Raw genomic sequence first — 15,007 nt, forward strand, 5'->3', positions numbered from 1 at the left:
AGTTATGTTCGACAATCATCGATCAGTAGAGTTTCTTTAGGTACTTTGGTTCCTAATCCGTCAATCCACAGGGGCAGAAATGGTTTTTCGAATAACGACTTTTCTTCCAATTCAAATGTGTTTCGTGTGATACGTGAGTGAACCGTTAAAAAGAAATCTAGCGTCCAGGAACGTAGCTGAGTCTTGTTCGGTGGATTTTGTAGCTATTTTAGTATGTATCTACTGCACATAGATGGTGCTTATAGTTTTACACAATTGAAAATATCTGAAGAGCTGTTCTTCACCGAAGATTTTTTTAAAAGGAAAAATCGCCTATTTTTAATTTGTTATTTATTATTATTTTACATATTCTATCAGTTCTTTTTATTCATAATAATTAGTAAAGAATCGTCTACTTTTTGTTAATGGACTTGGTCCATGCGTTGCGTCCCTGAAATACTCGTCTCATCACCAAGGTCAGGAAGATTGCGTAGCTTGCAGGCGTCCTTTCACGCCCAACAAAACTACCAAATTACTTTCTTTAGTAAACGATTATATTACTTGAATTAAACAAAATATATTTACATATAAAAACAATATACACAATGAAATATATACATAGATAAAATATTATCTTATAAATAAAGTTCCTCTCCGAGGAATGTGCCGTTGCGGACAACAATTGCACGTATATTATAGGAATTTATACGATTATCGAAACGAACAAAAAGTCGATAATAAGAAGACGTATTGCTTTCAATTTTTCACATAGTACTCTTAATCCTCAAAAAATATCACTATACCACATTTGGCTTATATACTTTTGTTCTGGCAAATTTGCAGATTCCCTCAACGCAGAGTAAAGAATTACGCTGATTTGGTGGGCCAACGAGGCGGGATTCTATCACAGGCTTTTGTAGAGATGTCCGATTATCGAGATTGGTCTTCGTTGGTCCACTAAATCACCATAAAAAAAACGAGCTTTGCTATTAAGTCTCCTATTGCTTACTTGCTAAGTAAGTAAATTGATCGATTAGGGTTTTCAACAGTAAGTACTTTCTATGGCTGATGTACGGTGATACTTGAGAGCGGCGGGAAGTATAAACCTAGAAAACTTAATAACCCATACGTAATCATAGGAATATATACATCTACACTGATTGGAGTATTGTTCTTGCCTACGGTCTGTTTAATATCAGTCTATTAAGCCGAAATTTCAGGCCAAACTAAGAACTAAGCGGAATTTCGTTGCCAAGTCAGCCTGCAATTTGGCATAAACTCAAGAGATGATTTTGCGTATTGAACCCATGATACACTTCGCTATATTATGGTATTAATAATATCTAATAGAATTCCATATAAAAAAGCTTTTTATGTACAGAATATTACTATAATAAAGTATTGCCTCAACTATGTTCTTTTAATAGGTGGTTGTTCTGCCTTATGATAGCGATCATTAGGAGTGTCTATAGGCTACCCTGTAGGAAAAACAATTTATTATTATTATTTCTTATTAAATAGGCCTTTTGATTGCTTTTACACAATAATGTACAGAGACGGGAGCAGCATCTCCTCTCGCACTCAATTGGACATATCAATGGCTCATAAGAAAAATAGCCGCGCATATTAAAAAATAGTCTCTTCTATCATAAATAATAACCTAATTAATGTACGAACGACTAGGATTTGATGAGACGATGACTCTATATGGCACATAAAAATAACTCTCTTAGTGTTCATCACTGGTCGTGCCGATGTATCCGGCCTCGTCTCGTTCCGCTTTTCCGCCTCTTCCTCTTGGAATCCCTCTGGAATGCCACGTTTCCAGGATCGTCGGCTAGTTGGGGGTATTTGTGTATACTGTGAATATCGACCCCCTCGTAACCGTCTACGTCCCCGTGGGAGACCAGTTCCTCCTTTTCCTCCTCGGTCCAGTCGCCCCTCCCTTGGAATCCAGCGGCGATCAACTGCCGCTCCAACTCCCAGGCTCTTTCGATGGCCCTTTTATGAGCGTGCCTTAATATCTTGTGCGTTTCCTGCTTGGGGTCTGCCCCGTACTTTATTATGATCACCGCGTCTGGGTTGTGCAGTCTGAGCTCTTTCAAGGGGGTCAGAGATCCGTGCTCCGTCACCTGAAACGTCGATAATGATAACGTTTAAATACAAAGACAATAATAGCTTATTTAGGGACACTGTTTTTTTTAAATATACAATAGATGTTCAATCTTTAGTGAATGTGACCTTTTTTTCTAAATCCCCTTTTTGTATCGTTTTAAATGTTAATTCACCCTGATCAGGAGAGCGAGCTGGGTGCTATAACCTTCGTGGTATAATCCGGGGCTCTCCCTCTTCATAAAAAAAAAAACGTCAATCCCACGATTCGATTCTTACCTCGTGCGTTGAAACGTTGAACATCCCGCCCAACCTCCTCAGCTCCTCCGAATCATCCCTTATCTTCAGCACGTTGTCCTTGACGAAATAGAAAAAGTCCTGTTCGTGGATGCTGAATTGCAGATTCAGGAAAAATGAGTTGTTGAACACTGAAGTGACAACGTCCTGCACGACCCCATTGACCCCCTCCACCACGCTGACCAGGGCGCGATTGCCTACACGTGACACCAACACCCCCTCCCCAAATACAGATTTCCTGTAAGCCACCCTGGGCAGCAAATTTCTTGTTTTAGGTTCTTTTTTCAGCAGCGGTTTTGGCACGAAATTTATGTCATAAAACTTCTCGTTCACTTTATCCACCATGCACTGTAAACCTGACATTATCCCGAAATCTGGAGCTAATTGAGGGGCCGATACCATGGCCCTAGGAGAGTACACCATGCGGCCTATGTACTCAGACCCCAGCATCTTCCCTATGTCGTACCCATACAGCTGCAGCCACCCTTTGAGACCCGTCATATACCTCGTTGACAGTTTCGAGTTAATGGGGTCATTATTCTGGAATCTGTAGATAAAGATGTCCGTAGGAGTCGTAAGCTTTGAGGCAAGTTTCTCCCATGCAGGGGTCACCCACTGACCAACTATAGGATCATAGAATCTCTTTTTAATATATACAAGTTTGGTATTGGGGTCATAAATTCCCCCATGAAAGTCCACGGGGAGATAAAAATCAGGGTTGCTGTCCAAGATGATGTTTCCAAAGGGAGTCCTGCGGATTTCTTTAATGAGATTTCCATTGATGTCGAATAGCGCCAAGGGAGATCCATTTTGGTCGGATGCCACGTAGAAGCGCTGTTCCAGAGTTTCAACGGTGATCAAAACATCACGGGTATCATAGAGGAATCGGAAGGTTCTTCCGGTTTTTGGTAAATGTAGATGGGTGACTAAATCGGGGGTGCTTGGGTTGGCGTAGAAAAACTGAGTGACGTTTCCTTTGTCGTCGTTCCAGGCTATGAGGCGGCTCTTCTCGTCGTAAAAGTACCAAGTTTGGAATTTGTCCCTTTCGAAAGCGTGAACTAGTTGGCCTGGAAAAAGCGAAAAATGCGGCTTTATTGCCGTTGTTACTCACATCATGACTTACCTTTAGGATTGAACCGGTACTTCTGCTCCCCCCTCCTCACAACAAATCCACTGTTATCATAACTATTAAATTCCACATCCCCATACTGCACCACCCTATCCCCGCTATCATACGCTAACGTAGTTTTCTCCTTCTCCTTTATAATGCTTTGAATATTACCATTTTCGTCATACACATACTTCCAATTGCTGCTTCCGACCACCTCCAAAACATGCCCGTCTGAATTGTAGTCAATACGATCCATGAATTGGGTCCGGCCCACTAACAATTTCTGTTGCTTAATCCTGTTTCTGAAGTCGTATTCCAGCTCCAATCTGAACACATCGAATGATTTTATGTTGATTAGAAGAGACTTCAATCGGCCATGATCATCGTAGTCTATGATGCTGAAGAATTGTTTGTTGGTGTCCTGCATTACTGATCTATTGAAGGTGTTCCTGTAGATTCTTAAATCGCTGACAGTCTCCAGAACTCCCAAATTTTGATTAAACTTCAATTTTAACTGAGGCATCTCCTTCCCGTTGATGTCTACGTCGATGCTGGATAACCGGGCATTTCCATCATACTGATACTTGTAGTGGGCGTTGTCCAGTCCACTTTTGACATTGAACTTCAGCCTTTCATCTTTGACCAATCCAGAATGGTACTTAAATTCCTGTTTGAGCTCAAAGTTTGGCTCAATAATTTCAACGTTCTTGACCAGCCCTAAGATATCGTGGTAGGTGTAATGAGTCGAACTCATGCCTGCCAATGTAGTTTCTAGTCTTCCAGAAGAATCGTAGACGTAGGAAACTCTTGCTGATTGATGAGGGAAGATTTTTGATAAAATCTGCCCGTCGTCATTGTAGGTGATCTCATAAGGGTGCCGATTCATCGGGGAGAAGTATTGGTATTTGAAGAATCCCAATGAGGTCTGCAAAGAGAAGGTGTGGATGTGTCCTCTAGGGGTTGTTAGAGATTGTAATGCTCCAGAATCATCGTATTGAAGAAGATAATCTGAACCTCTAGGGGTGGTCACTTTCAAGGGCAAACTACCAAACATATCTTTGAAAGCATATTGCAAGGATGATCCGTCAGCGTACTTGATCTCGTACAATCTTCCAGCTCTATCAAAGCCATAAGTTTCGCTTAAATCACCCCACTTCCAGCTGCTCAATCTACTGAATCTGTCATATTCCAGCTCAACTTCTGCGAAAACCCCGTTCCTGGGCCCGAACCTGATGGGCCTGGATGATCTGTCATAGGTGATGTTGAGTAGATCTACTTTGTCATCCATGAAGACGCTCACAGAGGCAGTTTCCCTATCATATTCCATAGTGAGGATGTTTTCACCGTTGACCCGCAGTTTTTTGCCCACTTTTGCTATGGCTCTGGGGATGTTTTTGTTGCCTTTGGCGTTTTGATTAGGGCGGACGTAGTACCTAGAGGAAAAAGCAGAACATTGTAACATCAAAGAAAATACTTATGTGTTCCAGATCGCTGTGGACGATCCAGATGCGAGGTCAGAGAATTAAGGCAGTTTTAATCTATAGCGACAATCATGCTTCACTCAAGCAGAGCTCAAAGTTTAATGCCATGAAAAGGAATCGATATCTTCATACTAAAGTGAGCGTTATGCTCCTTCAACATAGTGCACATTCGCCAAAACGTCTACATCGAAATCATTTGTTGTGGACAATTTGGTGAATGTGACAGTTTGCCGCATCATCAAATTGTCCTTAAGATAGCAAGGCAACTTTCTCTATCGTGTTAGCTACTGTTTTCTTTGTTAAAACTCACCTCCATTCAAAGCGATTGGCCAAATCGCCTCCTAACTCCGTCCTTTGTTTGCTGGGCACTGGATAACTTTCAGCCAAAAGAACATCTTTGTCTGCTAAAATATTGTACGGGACCGTGTCTGTTGTGGTAATATGTGACCAGGCACTTATAGAAGAAACTCCTCCATCAGGATATAAAATGATTTTGTTTTCCGTGTCTTCAACCTGCAAAAGAACACCTAGTAACCTAAACCTTCCTGTCATTCGCACCATACCTTAGTGGAAACACTGGATCCTTTGATGAGCATTGCCAATTGCCTTTCGTTATTCTCGTTTACTCTCACTGTAGCCCCTTTTACGCTCAAGTCAAAGGAGAGGCCTATGACCTTCCCAGTAGGAGTTACCGCTGAAGTTAGTCTTCCAAATTCGTCATAATTATACACATAGCTCCTTCCACTACTATCCAATTTGGTTTTTAATAGGCCTGTAGGCCCGTGATAATCAAAAGTGACGTTGTAGTTGTCAGGGGTACTCAGCTCGTGCAACATCCGCATCCTCGTCATCTTCAATCGGCACTTCTGCCCTTTAGTGTTTTCAATAGAGTTCACTTGTCCAGAATAATCCCTCAGGAGAAACACTTTATTTCCAGCAGCATCAGTCACAGTACTCAATTTCCCGTTGTTGGTGTTTACGTTGTAAGTGAATAAGTAGCTAGTTTCCCCTGTGAGGATGTTCTTGGTGGCGATATGCTGCCCGAAACGGTTGAAGATGTAAGTTTCTTGAGTCTCCGGCGAGTAAATGTCGTACTCTCTGGATATACTAGTATCAGGAATGCTGGCCATTACTGAGCGGATCCTACAATTCGATTGATCCCCAATGTGCACGTGTCCGTCCGGGCTCACAGTCACTGAGGATATTGTACTAAATTTGGAGTTTGACGCCAAATAGTGATCGGCATCGAAGCAGTCACATCCCCGTTCCAGGCAATTGCATTTGGACTCGGCACCGGCATACGCAGTGATCTTCCCATCAGTCCCAATCACCCTTACTCTGTTAATTCTCTGACTATCACTCTCGGCCACGTATAAATCACCAGCAGAGCTGAAGGCAATACTCTGGGGCATTACCAAAGTCGCATGAGTAGCCAGGTCCAGGTCAAAGTCCATTAAAGGAGGAGTGCAATGGAGCGGTCGCCCAGCGATTATTTTCACTCTGCCGTCTACTGTGAGCTGCAAAATCATGTGATCATCGATAATATGCAACGTATTGTCCAGGGGGTTTATCGCAAGATCCGTAGGCCATCTCAAATGGACTTCTTCGAGGTTTAAAGTTCCTTCGCACGGCAAAGGTTTCCAGTGAGATTTATGCATGTGATTTCCGATTACTGTAGTCACAATTCCATCTCTGTCCACCATACGGATGTTGGTACCGTCGGCGAAATAGACAACGTTGTCATTAGATACTGCCACGCCCTTGGGATAGGCCAATTTGGCGTCTCGGGCCAAGGCTCCATCTCCACAATGAGCCTCGTCTCCTGGAAGGCAGCGCTCTCCAGATCCCACCACAGTCTCCCAATTGCGATCGGGATCAGAAAAGTCGTCTGAGCTGCGCACGCGGATTATGCGATGCCCTTCGGGGTCTGAGATGTACAGAGTTCCGTCCATGGGGCTCAGAGCCATGTGGTAGCGGTAGAAGACTCGGGTATTACTAGAAAGAAAAGACATTTTAGGAAACTACTACTTATCTCAGAATCTAATAGGGATGTTGCAATAGAAATTTGACAATTACTGCGATGCTTACTTGAGTCGCACCAAAGTCCGCACGGATCCATCGGTTTGGATTTTCCTAATCAAATTATAGTCACCCACGTATATGGCTCCGTCTCTATCGCTCTCGAGCTCCATAGGAGCCAAAAGGCGCTGCTTCGAGGCTTGCCCTTCGCAGTCCTGACAGTCCATGGGGCGCTGATGACCATCCCCCATGGTGGTCAGTATTACCCGAGGTTTGTGCTTCAAGTAAATGTTAGAACCGTCTCCTTTTTGGAGAATTCCTGAAAGAAATTCATAGGTCTAAAATGAGCCAAAATGGGTACGCTTATGTCCGGTATGGGATTTTTAGCGTTTACGCAGAAGGAAGGAAATTCCAAGCTCTTTCTCGTAGATAATAATAAAGCTACCATTAAATCATGTACCTTCATGGAAATTATATCTATGATGAATATCCAGGTTCCACCCTCCAACATCCGAAATGCTCATGTCGTGGCCGCTCAACTTGGTGGTTTGCACATCCCAAATCACATCTTTGCAGTCGCTGTACTGATAGCCCACCTTCACTATTGCAGTAGTCACTCCATATACCCTTTGCCTATAGACGTTCAGTCTGTTCCACGCGTAAGTGAACTTGATCACTGGGTCCGCTTCGAACACTTTCTCGAAGAGAATCCCTTCAATGGTGATGCGCAAGTGAATGAGCTTTAGAGTGGCCGGAATTACGTCTGGAGTGAGCTGAAGCTGGATTGTGGACAGATACCCAGCGGCACGGGAGCTGTGGTAGACCAAATGGAGGCCAGTTCCGGGGATACCTTAGAAGAGCATTAAAAACTGTGCGGTAGTTTGCTATTGCGGTGTACCTACCTAAGCTCTCTTGGATGACCTGCGACTCCGCCAAAATGGCGCTTTTATCCGGGCAGGCCCCCTGAAAACCATGCTTCCACGTGGCCAAAACCACCGGCTTCATGGTATCGTAATCGTGCGTGGTGCAGGGCTGCGGCACTGAGGCTATTGCTTTCTCTTCTCCCAGTGTCATTATCACGTTATCGATTATCACTACTTCGTTCCACGGCACGAACACTATGTGACTTTGGGGCCTGAACGGGGATCTTCCAAACTGCAATGTAACAGCCCCGCCGCCGTTCACCAACAAGTCGAACCAGCCGTCGTCTCGTGTGAGGGTGAATCCCTCCAAGGGGGTGCTGGTGCTTACGCGGACGCCCATCAGGCCGATGCCCATTTGGGTCATGACGCGCCCCCGGACCACTGCAGAGCGACTGTACAAAATTTTAAGAGTGAGTTCATGTCTCCAATGGAGCTCCCTATGATCTTAATACAGTATAAGCCAACTGAAAACGTCACAAACACAGTGGGTTGAAATGAAAATACACAATAACACAAAACAGATTTGTCCTAACTACGAGAGTCGTCTACCGTGCTTCTTCCCTTTATATTTACCTCGCATTGAAGTGGTTCCAAAAGACACTGAGCAGCATAAAGGGGAAAGAAATTTCATTCAATTAGTCCTATTTTTTCAGTATATATCCCAAACAAAACTAGGATTGATCGATGTTTCAGAAATCTGCAGGTTTGAGTGCTTTTTGCCGGTGAATAAACTTTGATTGTGGGGTAGAAATAAACACAAGGGTTGAGAGAGAGAGAGAGTATGGTAACAACAGAAGTTACGACAAAAGGAGGTGTGTTTTCGACTGGGGCACAACAATGCGTCTATATAACAAGTTGTTTTGCAACAAGAGGAAACATATAACATTAGAGGTTCAATCGGAGTAATAGTTGATTGCCTATACCTTTCATTGAAAGTCTCCTGCCGGGCGTAGTTCTGCAGACTACCCTCATCAATCAGAAACTTCATTCTTTCGAAAAACGAGGCCGTAATGGCGGGCGGTTGCTTTCTCAGGAGAATGTCTATGGGCTTAGGAGAAGACACGCAAAGCTGGCTGCTTTTGCAGGCGGCATTGGCGCAACACTCCGGATCCTCGCAGTCGGACAGTCCATCTAAACCATCGATCAGCTTCAACCCCTAACTCTTAACAAAACCGCATTACCCTACCTTTATCGTTATCCCTTCCGTCATTGCAGTTCTGCTCCAGCAGCAAGCTGCAATCAGGCCCGTCCCATCCATTGTCGCACCTGCACTCCCACATCCCATCTCCGTTAAACCTGCACTGTCCATGGGCGGAGCAGCTGTTGGGACACCCTTCTATGGTGCAATGTTTCCCATTCCATCCGGTGACGCAAAGACAAGTTCCGTTTTTGCACTGTCCGTGTTCGTTGCAACGTGGATCACACTGCTTGAGGTTGCAGAATTCTCCTGCCCATCCGGGATCGCAGTGGCAAGCTTCAGAGACGCAATGCCCATGATTTCCGCAATCCAGATCGCACAGCTCTGTTGCAGAAATTGATTTTTAACTTTGTTTTTCTCGGACGTGACACGGGGGCTACCTTTGGAGCAGTCCTCGCCGGACCAGCGAGGTTCGCAAGTACAGGTCTGCGACTCCAGATCGAAGGAACCGTGCCCCGAGCAATCCGGCAAGCACTGCAGTGCTTCTTTGTCCATTTGAGAACAGTCGGCCCCTTTCCACCCCTTTTTGCAGATACAGGACCCTTCCAGGCAGTACCCGTGGCTCGAGCATGTTGGATGAGGGCAATCAGCTATAGAAACCAAATGCACATTTAAGTCTCAATCCAGCCTAAGTCGTTCAGTAGTCATGCACAAAGGTTAGTGACAGGGGAGGGTCTTACCCTCCTCGCAAAATTTCCCCTTGTACCCCCGGATGCAGTTGCATTTGCCGTTAGCACAATGCCCATGCCCGTTACAATCGGGCACTTCGCATTCATCATGCCGCAGCTGGCATTCTTTGCCTTTCCAGCCTGGATTGCACTGGCATTCTCCATTGATGTACTCGCCGCGTTGGCTGCATAATACTGGACACACGCCTGTGCGTAGAGAAAACATAGATTTGACATGCCAGACAAGAAATGTGGGTTAAAATATCCAGAAGATGCTACAAGCATCAGGATCTTGGAGATTTTGGACTTTAGTTCAGAACTATCCCGGATTTTTAATGAGCGTCCGGAACATGAATTAGAGATATTAATGAATATACAGGGTGGGGCAAAACCGAAGGTACTGTTTTCTGCCAAAGACAGTGGCTTCATTTGTCAGTTTTGTAAAGGAAAAGTCGCGTTTTTGGTGTTTGAAAACCAGGGGCGTATCAGCCACGCAGTCCAAAAATAAATAAATTTTTTAAATTATCCACATCGATCTGTTACGCCACTGGTTTCTACGTCTATCTTACAGTGGTTGCACTGCACGCAAGGTTAGTAGAGAAATCGGCATTCAAGTGTGTCAAATCGTGCCCTTCCAGACTCACTTTCACTGCAATCGTCCCCTCCAAATCCAGGATTGCACTGGCAATGCCCCATGAGACACTCCCCCTTGCCGCTGCAGCCGTTGGGGCAGTTGTGGGTCATGTCGTCCGCAACTTCAGCCTCCATGGTAATCTCCTGAGGGTCTCCGTCGTCGTTGTACAGCGAGAGGAACCAGTGGCCTTGTTCCATGTAGTGTGTGACCTCTTTTTTCACTATAGACTGAAATGTGATACCCGTGAACAATTTCTGCCATGGCTGATTCTAGCTGAAGCTCACGTGAGAAGCTCTGGTAGTTCTCGCTTTGAATCCGCTCAAGACCTCTAAAATGTCATAGTGAGTGTGAGTGGGCAGAGCGTTCCGTCTGGCGTAAACGCCTATGCTGGCCCCTCTAGGTATGCTGTACTCAAATTTCACGTACGCAGCTTGAGGATGATAGAACTGCATGTTCCAATAACCATAAGGGGGGATTTCCTTGGTCAATCTCTGCCCCAGAGAAGTCTGCGCAAACGTAGTCCCATCGGGGGGAAATGATTGTACGGGAAATGTGCGGGCACCTAAATCAATACCCTCATGTTAAATGGCTCTTAAAAACTAAACAAATCATGCAGATTACCCAAATCTTCTATACACAGTAATTCATTGGCAAATGCAGTTAGTCAAGCAATAACAAAACCGATGGGATCGCTTAGAGCGTGCATCAGATAAGGAGCGCCACCTGAGTTAATGACATATTGGCGAAATGAAAGGCTTTATGGGTGTTATTAATGATGGTACCTATGGAGAGGATGATCACGATGATGATAAAATGCCGTTATAGGTCACAAATGATTCCGACATGTATGCGTTTGAATTGAACACTTGAAAACTGCTGGTCAAATCAAAGTGGTCATTGGACCACCGTATTTTGATTTGCCCAAAAATTCATGCATTTACCTTCCAAAATAAGAATGGTGGGAGGCGGAGGCAACTTCGTGGTAACCTCCGGACAATTAGTACTCGTCCACATCTCCTCAGTAGTCAAACCCGCCTCGGTGGTGCTCAATCCTCCCTTCTTGCGCCCTCGGTACTCCTTAGAGGCAAACAACCCCTCATAGTCATAATACTCCGAAGTATTCCCATCTAAAAGTTCGTGAGACTCCTCTAAACATGGACACTCGCACTCACAAGCCCCACCCTGCTGATGCTGTTGCGAGTTAGCCTTAAAAGCGCCCTCATTTGTGTTTAAGTTAACAGAGGGTTCGTGCCCGTCGGTGGGCACTGAAACCGAAAGCACATAGACCGAAGAGGTGGAAAAAGGGTTCTGAGGATCCGTGGATATTGTTACGTTTACTTGAACATGTTTAGAGGAGGAGGGAGGAATTTCGAAGACTTTTACTGAGGGAGGCGTGGAGTTAAGTTGCTGTAAAACCAGGTTTTTGGCCGCAAAGTTGTCCGGCTGAGGAGGAGCTACCAAGTTGACGTCAGTGAGTTCTTTGGAGGTTTCCGGAAGCTTCGCTTTAGTTTCCTCATTACTGAACTCATAAACGAATATCGGAGAGTCTCTTTGAAGTTCCTCAGACTTATTTTCTTCCTCATTTGAAGATTTTGCTTCAAACAGCTCTCCATACAAACTTTCTAAGTCGGCCTCAGTGGTAGTTGAAGGCGCAGAAGTTGACAGAGGAAGTGAAGGCACAGAATCTTCTTCTAGCGCTTCATCAGTGGATAAAGAGGAGGTGTAGGGACCAATATTATTAGTCGTCGAAATAACACTCTCAGTAGTGGTCTCATCACTCTCATGCGACAAAGAAGAACCCTCAGGCCCCACAGTACTAACATGCACACTACCTACATGCTCAGACATAGAAGTGTTGCTTGGAAAAAACACTGCATGCGGTGGACTAACTTCTCTACGTTTGCGGAAGTAAGGAGGGTATCTAGATTTACCTCCGGAGGACGACGATGAGGGGGGCGTCTTCGGCCTGCTCGACGTGGAGTGGTTGGTCTCCGATGGGGCGGTTTTGGAAGCTGGAATGATTTGGGTGTTGTCGCCCACGAGGACCGAGCATGGTTTCGTGCTCTGATATGACCAGTTGAGGATACTAGACGCTGAAAAAGAACATGGAGTCGTCATATCGTGCAATGGATACATATGAGGAATGACAAAGATCGTGTCAAAGATCTCTCTAATTATTTCAGGAGCATCGAGAAAAGGGGTCAGAAGTAGTGCGTTGACCCTTCTCCGTGATTCAAAAATGTTTTAAAAAAATATTATTTGTCCCGCTACTGTTGAAAATTTTTAAATTGTCGCTCTGTATGCAGGGGCGGCTTTAGCAAATTTAGAGTCCTGGGCGAAAATTCTAATGAACGCCTCATTCCCCCAAGAAAAACCACCCCTCAAGAATGTCCCCCGCCCTGGGCCATCGCCCAACTTGACTCTCTCATAAGGCCGGTACTGCCAGTACGTTATAACAATGAGTATTCACGCGTAATAGTGGTGAAATTGTGTTATCACTAACTTCCGCTGAAATTGATATGTTATGGTAGCGAAGGATATGCGGTTAAAGCTTTGGTTTATAGCCATTCTAGGATATTATGAAATATTTATAAAATTAGAATATTTCTCAGTTCTGGTTATTTGATACAGTAATATTTTGTATGCGAAGGACCCACCAGGAGAAGAATGTAGTAAATTGCACTTTCTGAAAAAGATTTAAATATTTTTAGGGAAAATGGATTTAAGTTTTTTAATATCACTAAAGATGTGCGTTTTCTCCCCTTTTCAGAGCCGCAAAACTCGACTTTAGAGCTGCTGCCGTTCCCGAGATATTTAAGTCCTCAACTAGGACTTCTTAGACGCCGGCAACTGAGCTAAATATTGAGTGCACTATGGTAAAATTGCAAATATTTAGCATGAAACTGCTTTTTTAGACGCGAATTTCCGACAATTATTGTGCTTTTGCAGCATGATTGATGCCATTAGATAGATTTTGAGTTTTTTTTTTTTTTTTTGAGAAATATCACTCGGCCTTCCCGAATCGGGTCCTGTTTAAATCTATTTTAAAGTCTCATAAATCCCCTACAACATTCTTCAAATTCCATGTATCCATGTGAGGCGAACTATTACAACAATTTCCCTTCATTAGTCCTGGGCAGGACCAGCAAAGCAAAAAGTTGTGACATCCACCTTATTTATTGCCGAAACGTGGTGGCTCAATAACCATATGCTCGAACAGCTGTTCTAGGTCAGGTAAAAGCTCATCCGAAAAATGGGCGAAAACACAATGAAGAGGACCCTTCTCCATGAAAAAAACTAACGTTACAAATGATTTCCACTTGATTTTTTCCCGGCGCAATGATATTATGTTACCATGACCGATAAATGGAACAAGAAAGAAGTTTAATTCGTTTTTTCTGCGGACAAATTACGACCCCTCGTGCTGGGACTTCCTGGGCGGAAAGGATGAACCTTTTAGGGCGGTTAATGGGTTTCTGATGGTATCGTACGAGAACAAGTAGCAAAATGTGGTACTGTACAAAGGCAATGTGTAATAGGCGCCAGATGTTGGCACTCGATACGGGGTTACACAAACAAAGATTATGGGAACAAATCGCCTTTTTTGTCTTTATGGAAGCAAATAATGCGGAATGGATCTTTAAGCTCTTTGCTGTCAAACAAGTACACGCAAACCTCAAGACTTTTTGTTCAATCGGGCAACATTGTCTCTCCACACATCAGACACCTTTGTCAAACCTTGACGTGCATCTTCAAAAACAAAAGTGTAACGCGGTGTTGCCATTTCCTATTCCATCGCAAAATCCCTTTAACGACAAGAAACCATTATTTTCTTCTACCTAAAGATTGCCCCACATAAGCTTCGTTTTCGGACAGTTCTATTTTAGGCCTTATCCTTTTATTTCAATCTGTTTAGACGTAGGTGGCGGCATCACGCGGTGAAATAAATAGGCCTGGGCCCGTAACAAATGACCGCGTTTGCGAAACACCGCTTTTTCGTTGACCCCCTTAATGGATCGTTCAGTTCTTACTTACCAGAAATATAGGACAAAGCAGCAGTCAAAACCACACATAGGACTATACAGGCGATCGCAGTGCACTTCCAGGTGCACCTGGAAGCCAGGCCTTTCCTGAAATGGAACCTGGAGGCAGCCGGAGGAAAGTGACTGGAATTGGGCCTCCTTAGGTTGTTCCGGACGGGTAAAACGGGAATTTGCGCTCCATATGGCAGACTATTCGATCCGGGCATCCCACCTCCAGGCAGGGTCGAGTTCTTGAAGTCTTTGGAGGGACTGCTGCACGACGAATTCGGCTTGTAGTCGATCACTTGGTTTTTCGAATGATCTGCAATCAAAATGATTGTTAATGGAGAATCTGAATTGTTGCAATCTCAATTTTCAATATCTCATAACACGGCCATTATAGCTATCGCGTCTGGGCCCATTATCTGCCTACGTCTTCACACGTTCCGTAATGGACCTTTCGGAGATCTCTAATAACGAGACCAAAACAGGTTCCGCCATACTTACCATGGCCATATGGAATGTATTGTTTTGTAATGTTTGCAATTACAGTTTCAATACCC

At 44.3% G+C, this 15,007-nt stretch overlaps 1 protein-coding gene across 4 annotated transcripts in view; it reads right to left on the reverse strand.

Moving 5' to 3' along the window:
* Positions 1–511: 511 nt before the first annotated feature.
* The window catches only part of Ten-m (teneurin transmembrane protein Ten-m), an 80,066-nt gene continuing 65,570 nt past the window's right edge, over positions 512–15,007 (reverse strand). The window contains exons 5-22 of one of the 4 annotated variants that reach the window (XM_066401226.1): positions 14,458–14,766; positions 12,354–12,515; positions 11,364–11,549; positions 10,707–10,984; positions 10,433–10,649; positions 9,801–9,995; positions 9,501–9,710; positions 9,109–9,444; positions 8,846–9,053; positions 8,496–8,522; positions 7,902–8,314; positions 7,460–7,849; positions 7,069–7,318; positions 5,544–6,975; positions 5,291–5,493; positions 3,512–4,932; positions 2,371–3,455; positions 512–2,111 (exon numbers count right to left, since the gene is read on the reverse strand). In XM_066401226.1, coding sequence (XP_066257323.1) covers positions 1,719–2,111; positions 2,371–3,455; positions 3,512–4,932; positions 5,291–5,493; positions 5,544–6,975; positions 7,069–7,318; positions 7,460–7,849; positions 7,902–8,314; positions 8,496–8,522; positions 8,846–9,053; positions 9,109–9,444; positions 9,501–9,710; positions 9,801–9,995; positions 10,433–10,649; positions 10,707–10,984; positions 11,364–11,549; positions 12,354–12,515; positions 14,458–14,766 — 7,715 coding nt within the window. In that variant the 3' untranslated portion in view covers positions 512–1,718. Of the gene's footprint in view, positions 2,112–2,370; positions 3,456–3,511; positions 4,933–5,290; positions 5,494–5,543; positions 6,976–7,068; positions 7,319–7,459; positions 7,850–7,901; positions 8,315–8,495; positions 8,523–8,845; positions 9,054–9,108; positions 9,445–9,500; positions 9,711–9,800; positions 9,996–10,432; positions 10,650–10,706; positions 10,985–11,363; positions 12,516–14,457; positions 14,767–15,007 lie in introns of all 4 variants that reach the window. The other 3 variants (XM_066401224.1, XM_066401227.1, XM_066401225.1) reach the window with 3 other exon arrangements.

Source organism: Euwallacea similis, chromosome 22, assembly GCF_039881205.1.
Source record: "Euwallacea similis isolate ESF13 chromosome 22, ESF131.1, whole genome shotgun sequence".
Taxonomy (NCBI): domain Eukaryota; kingdom Metazoa; phylum Arthropoda; class Insecta; order Coleoptera; family Curculionidae; genus Euwallacea; species Euwallacea similis.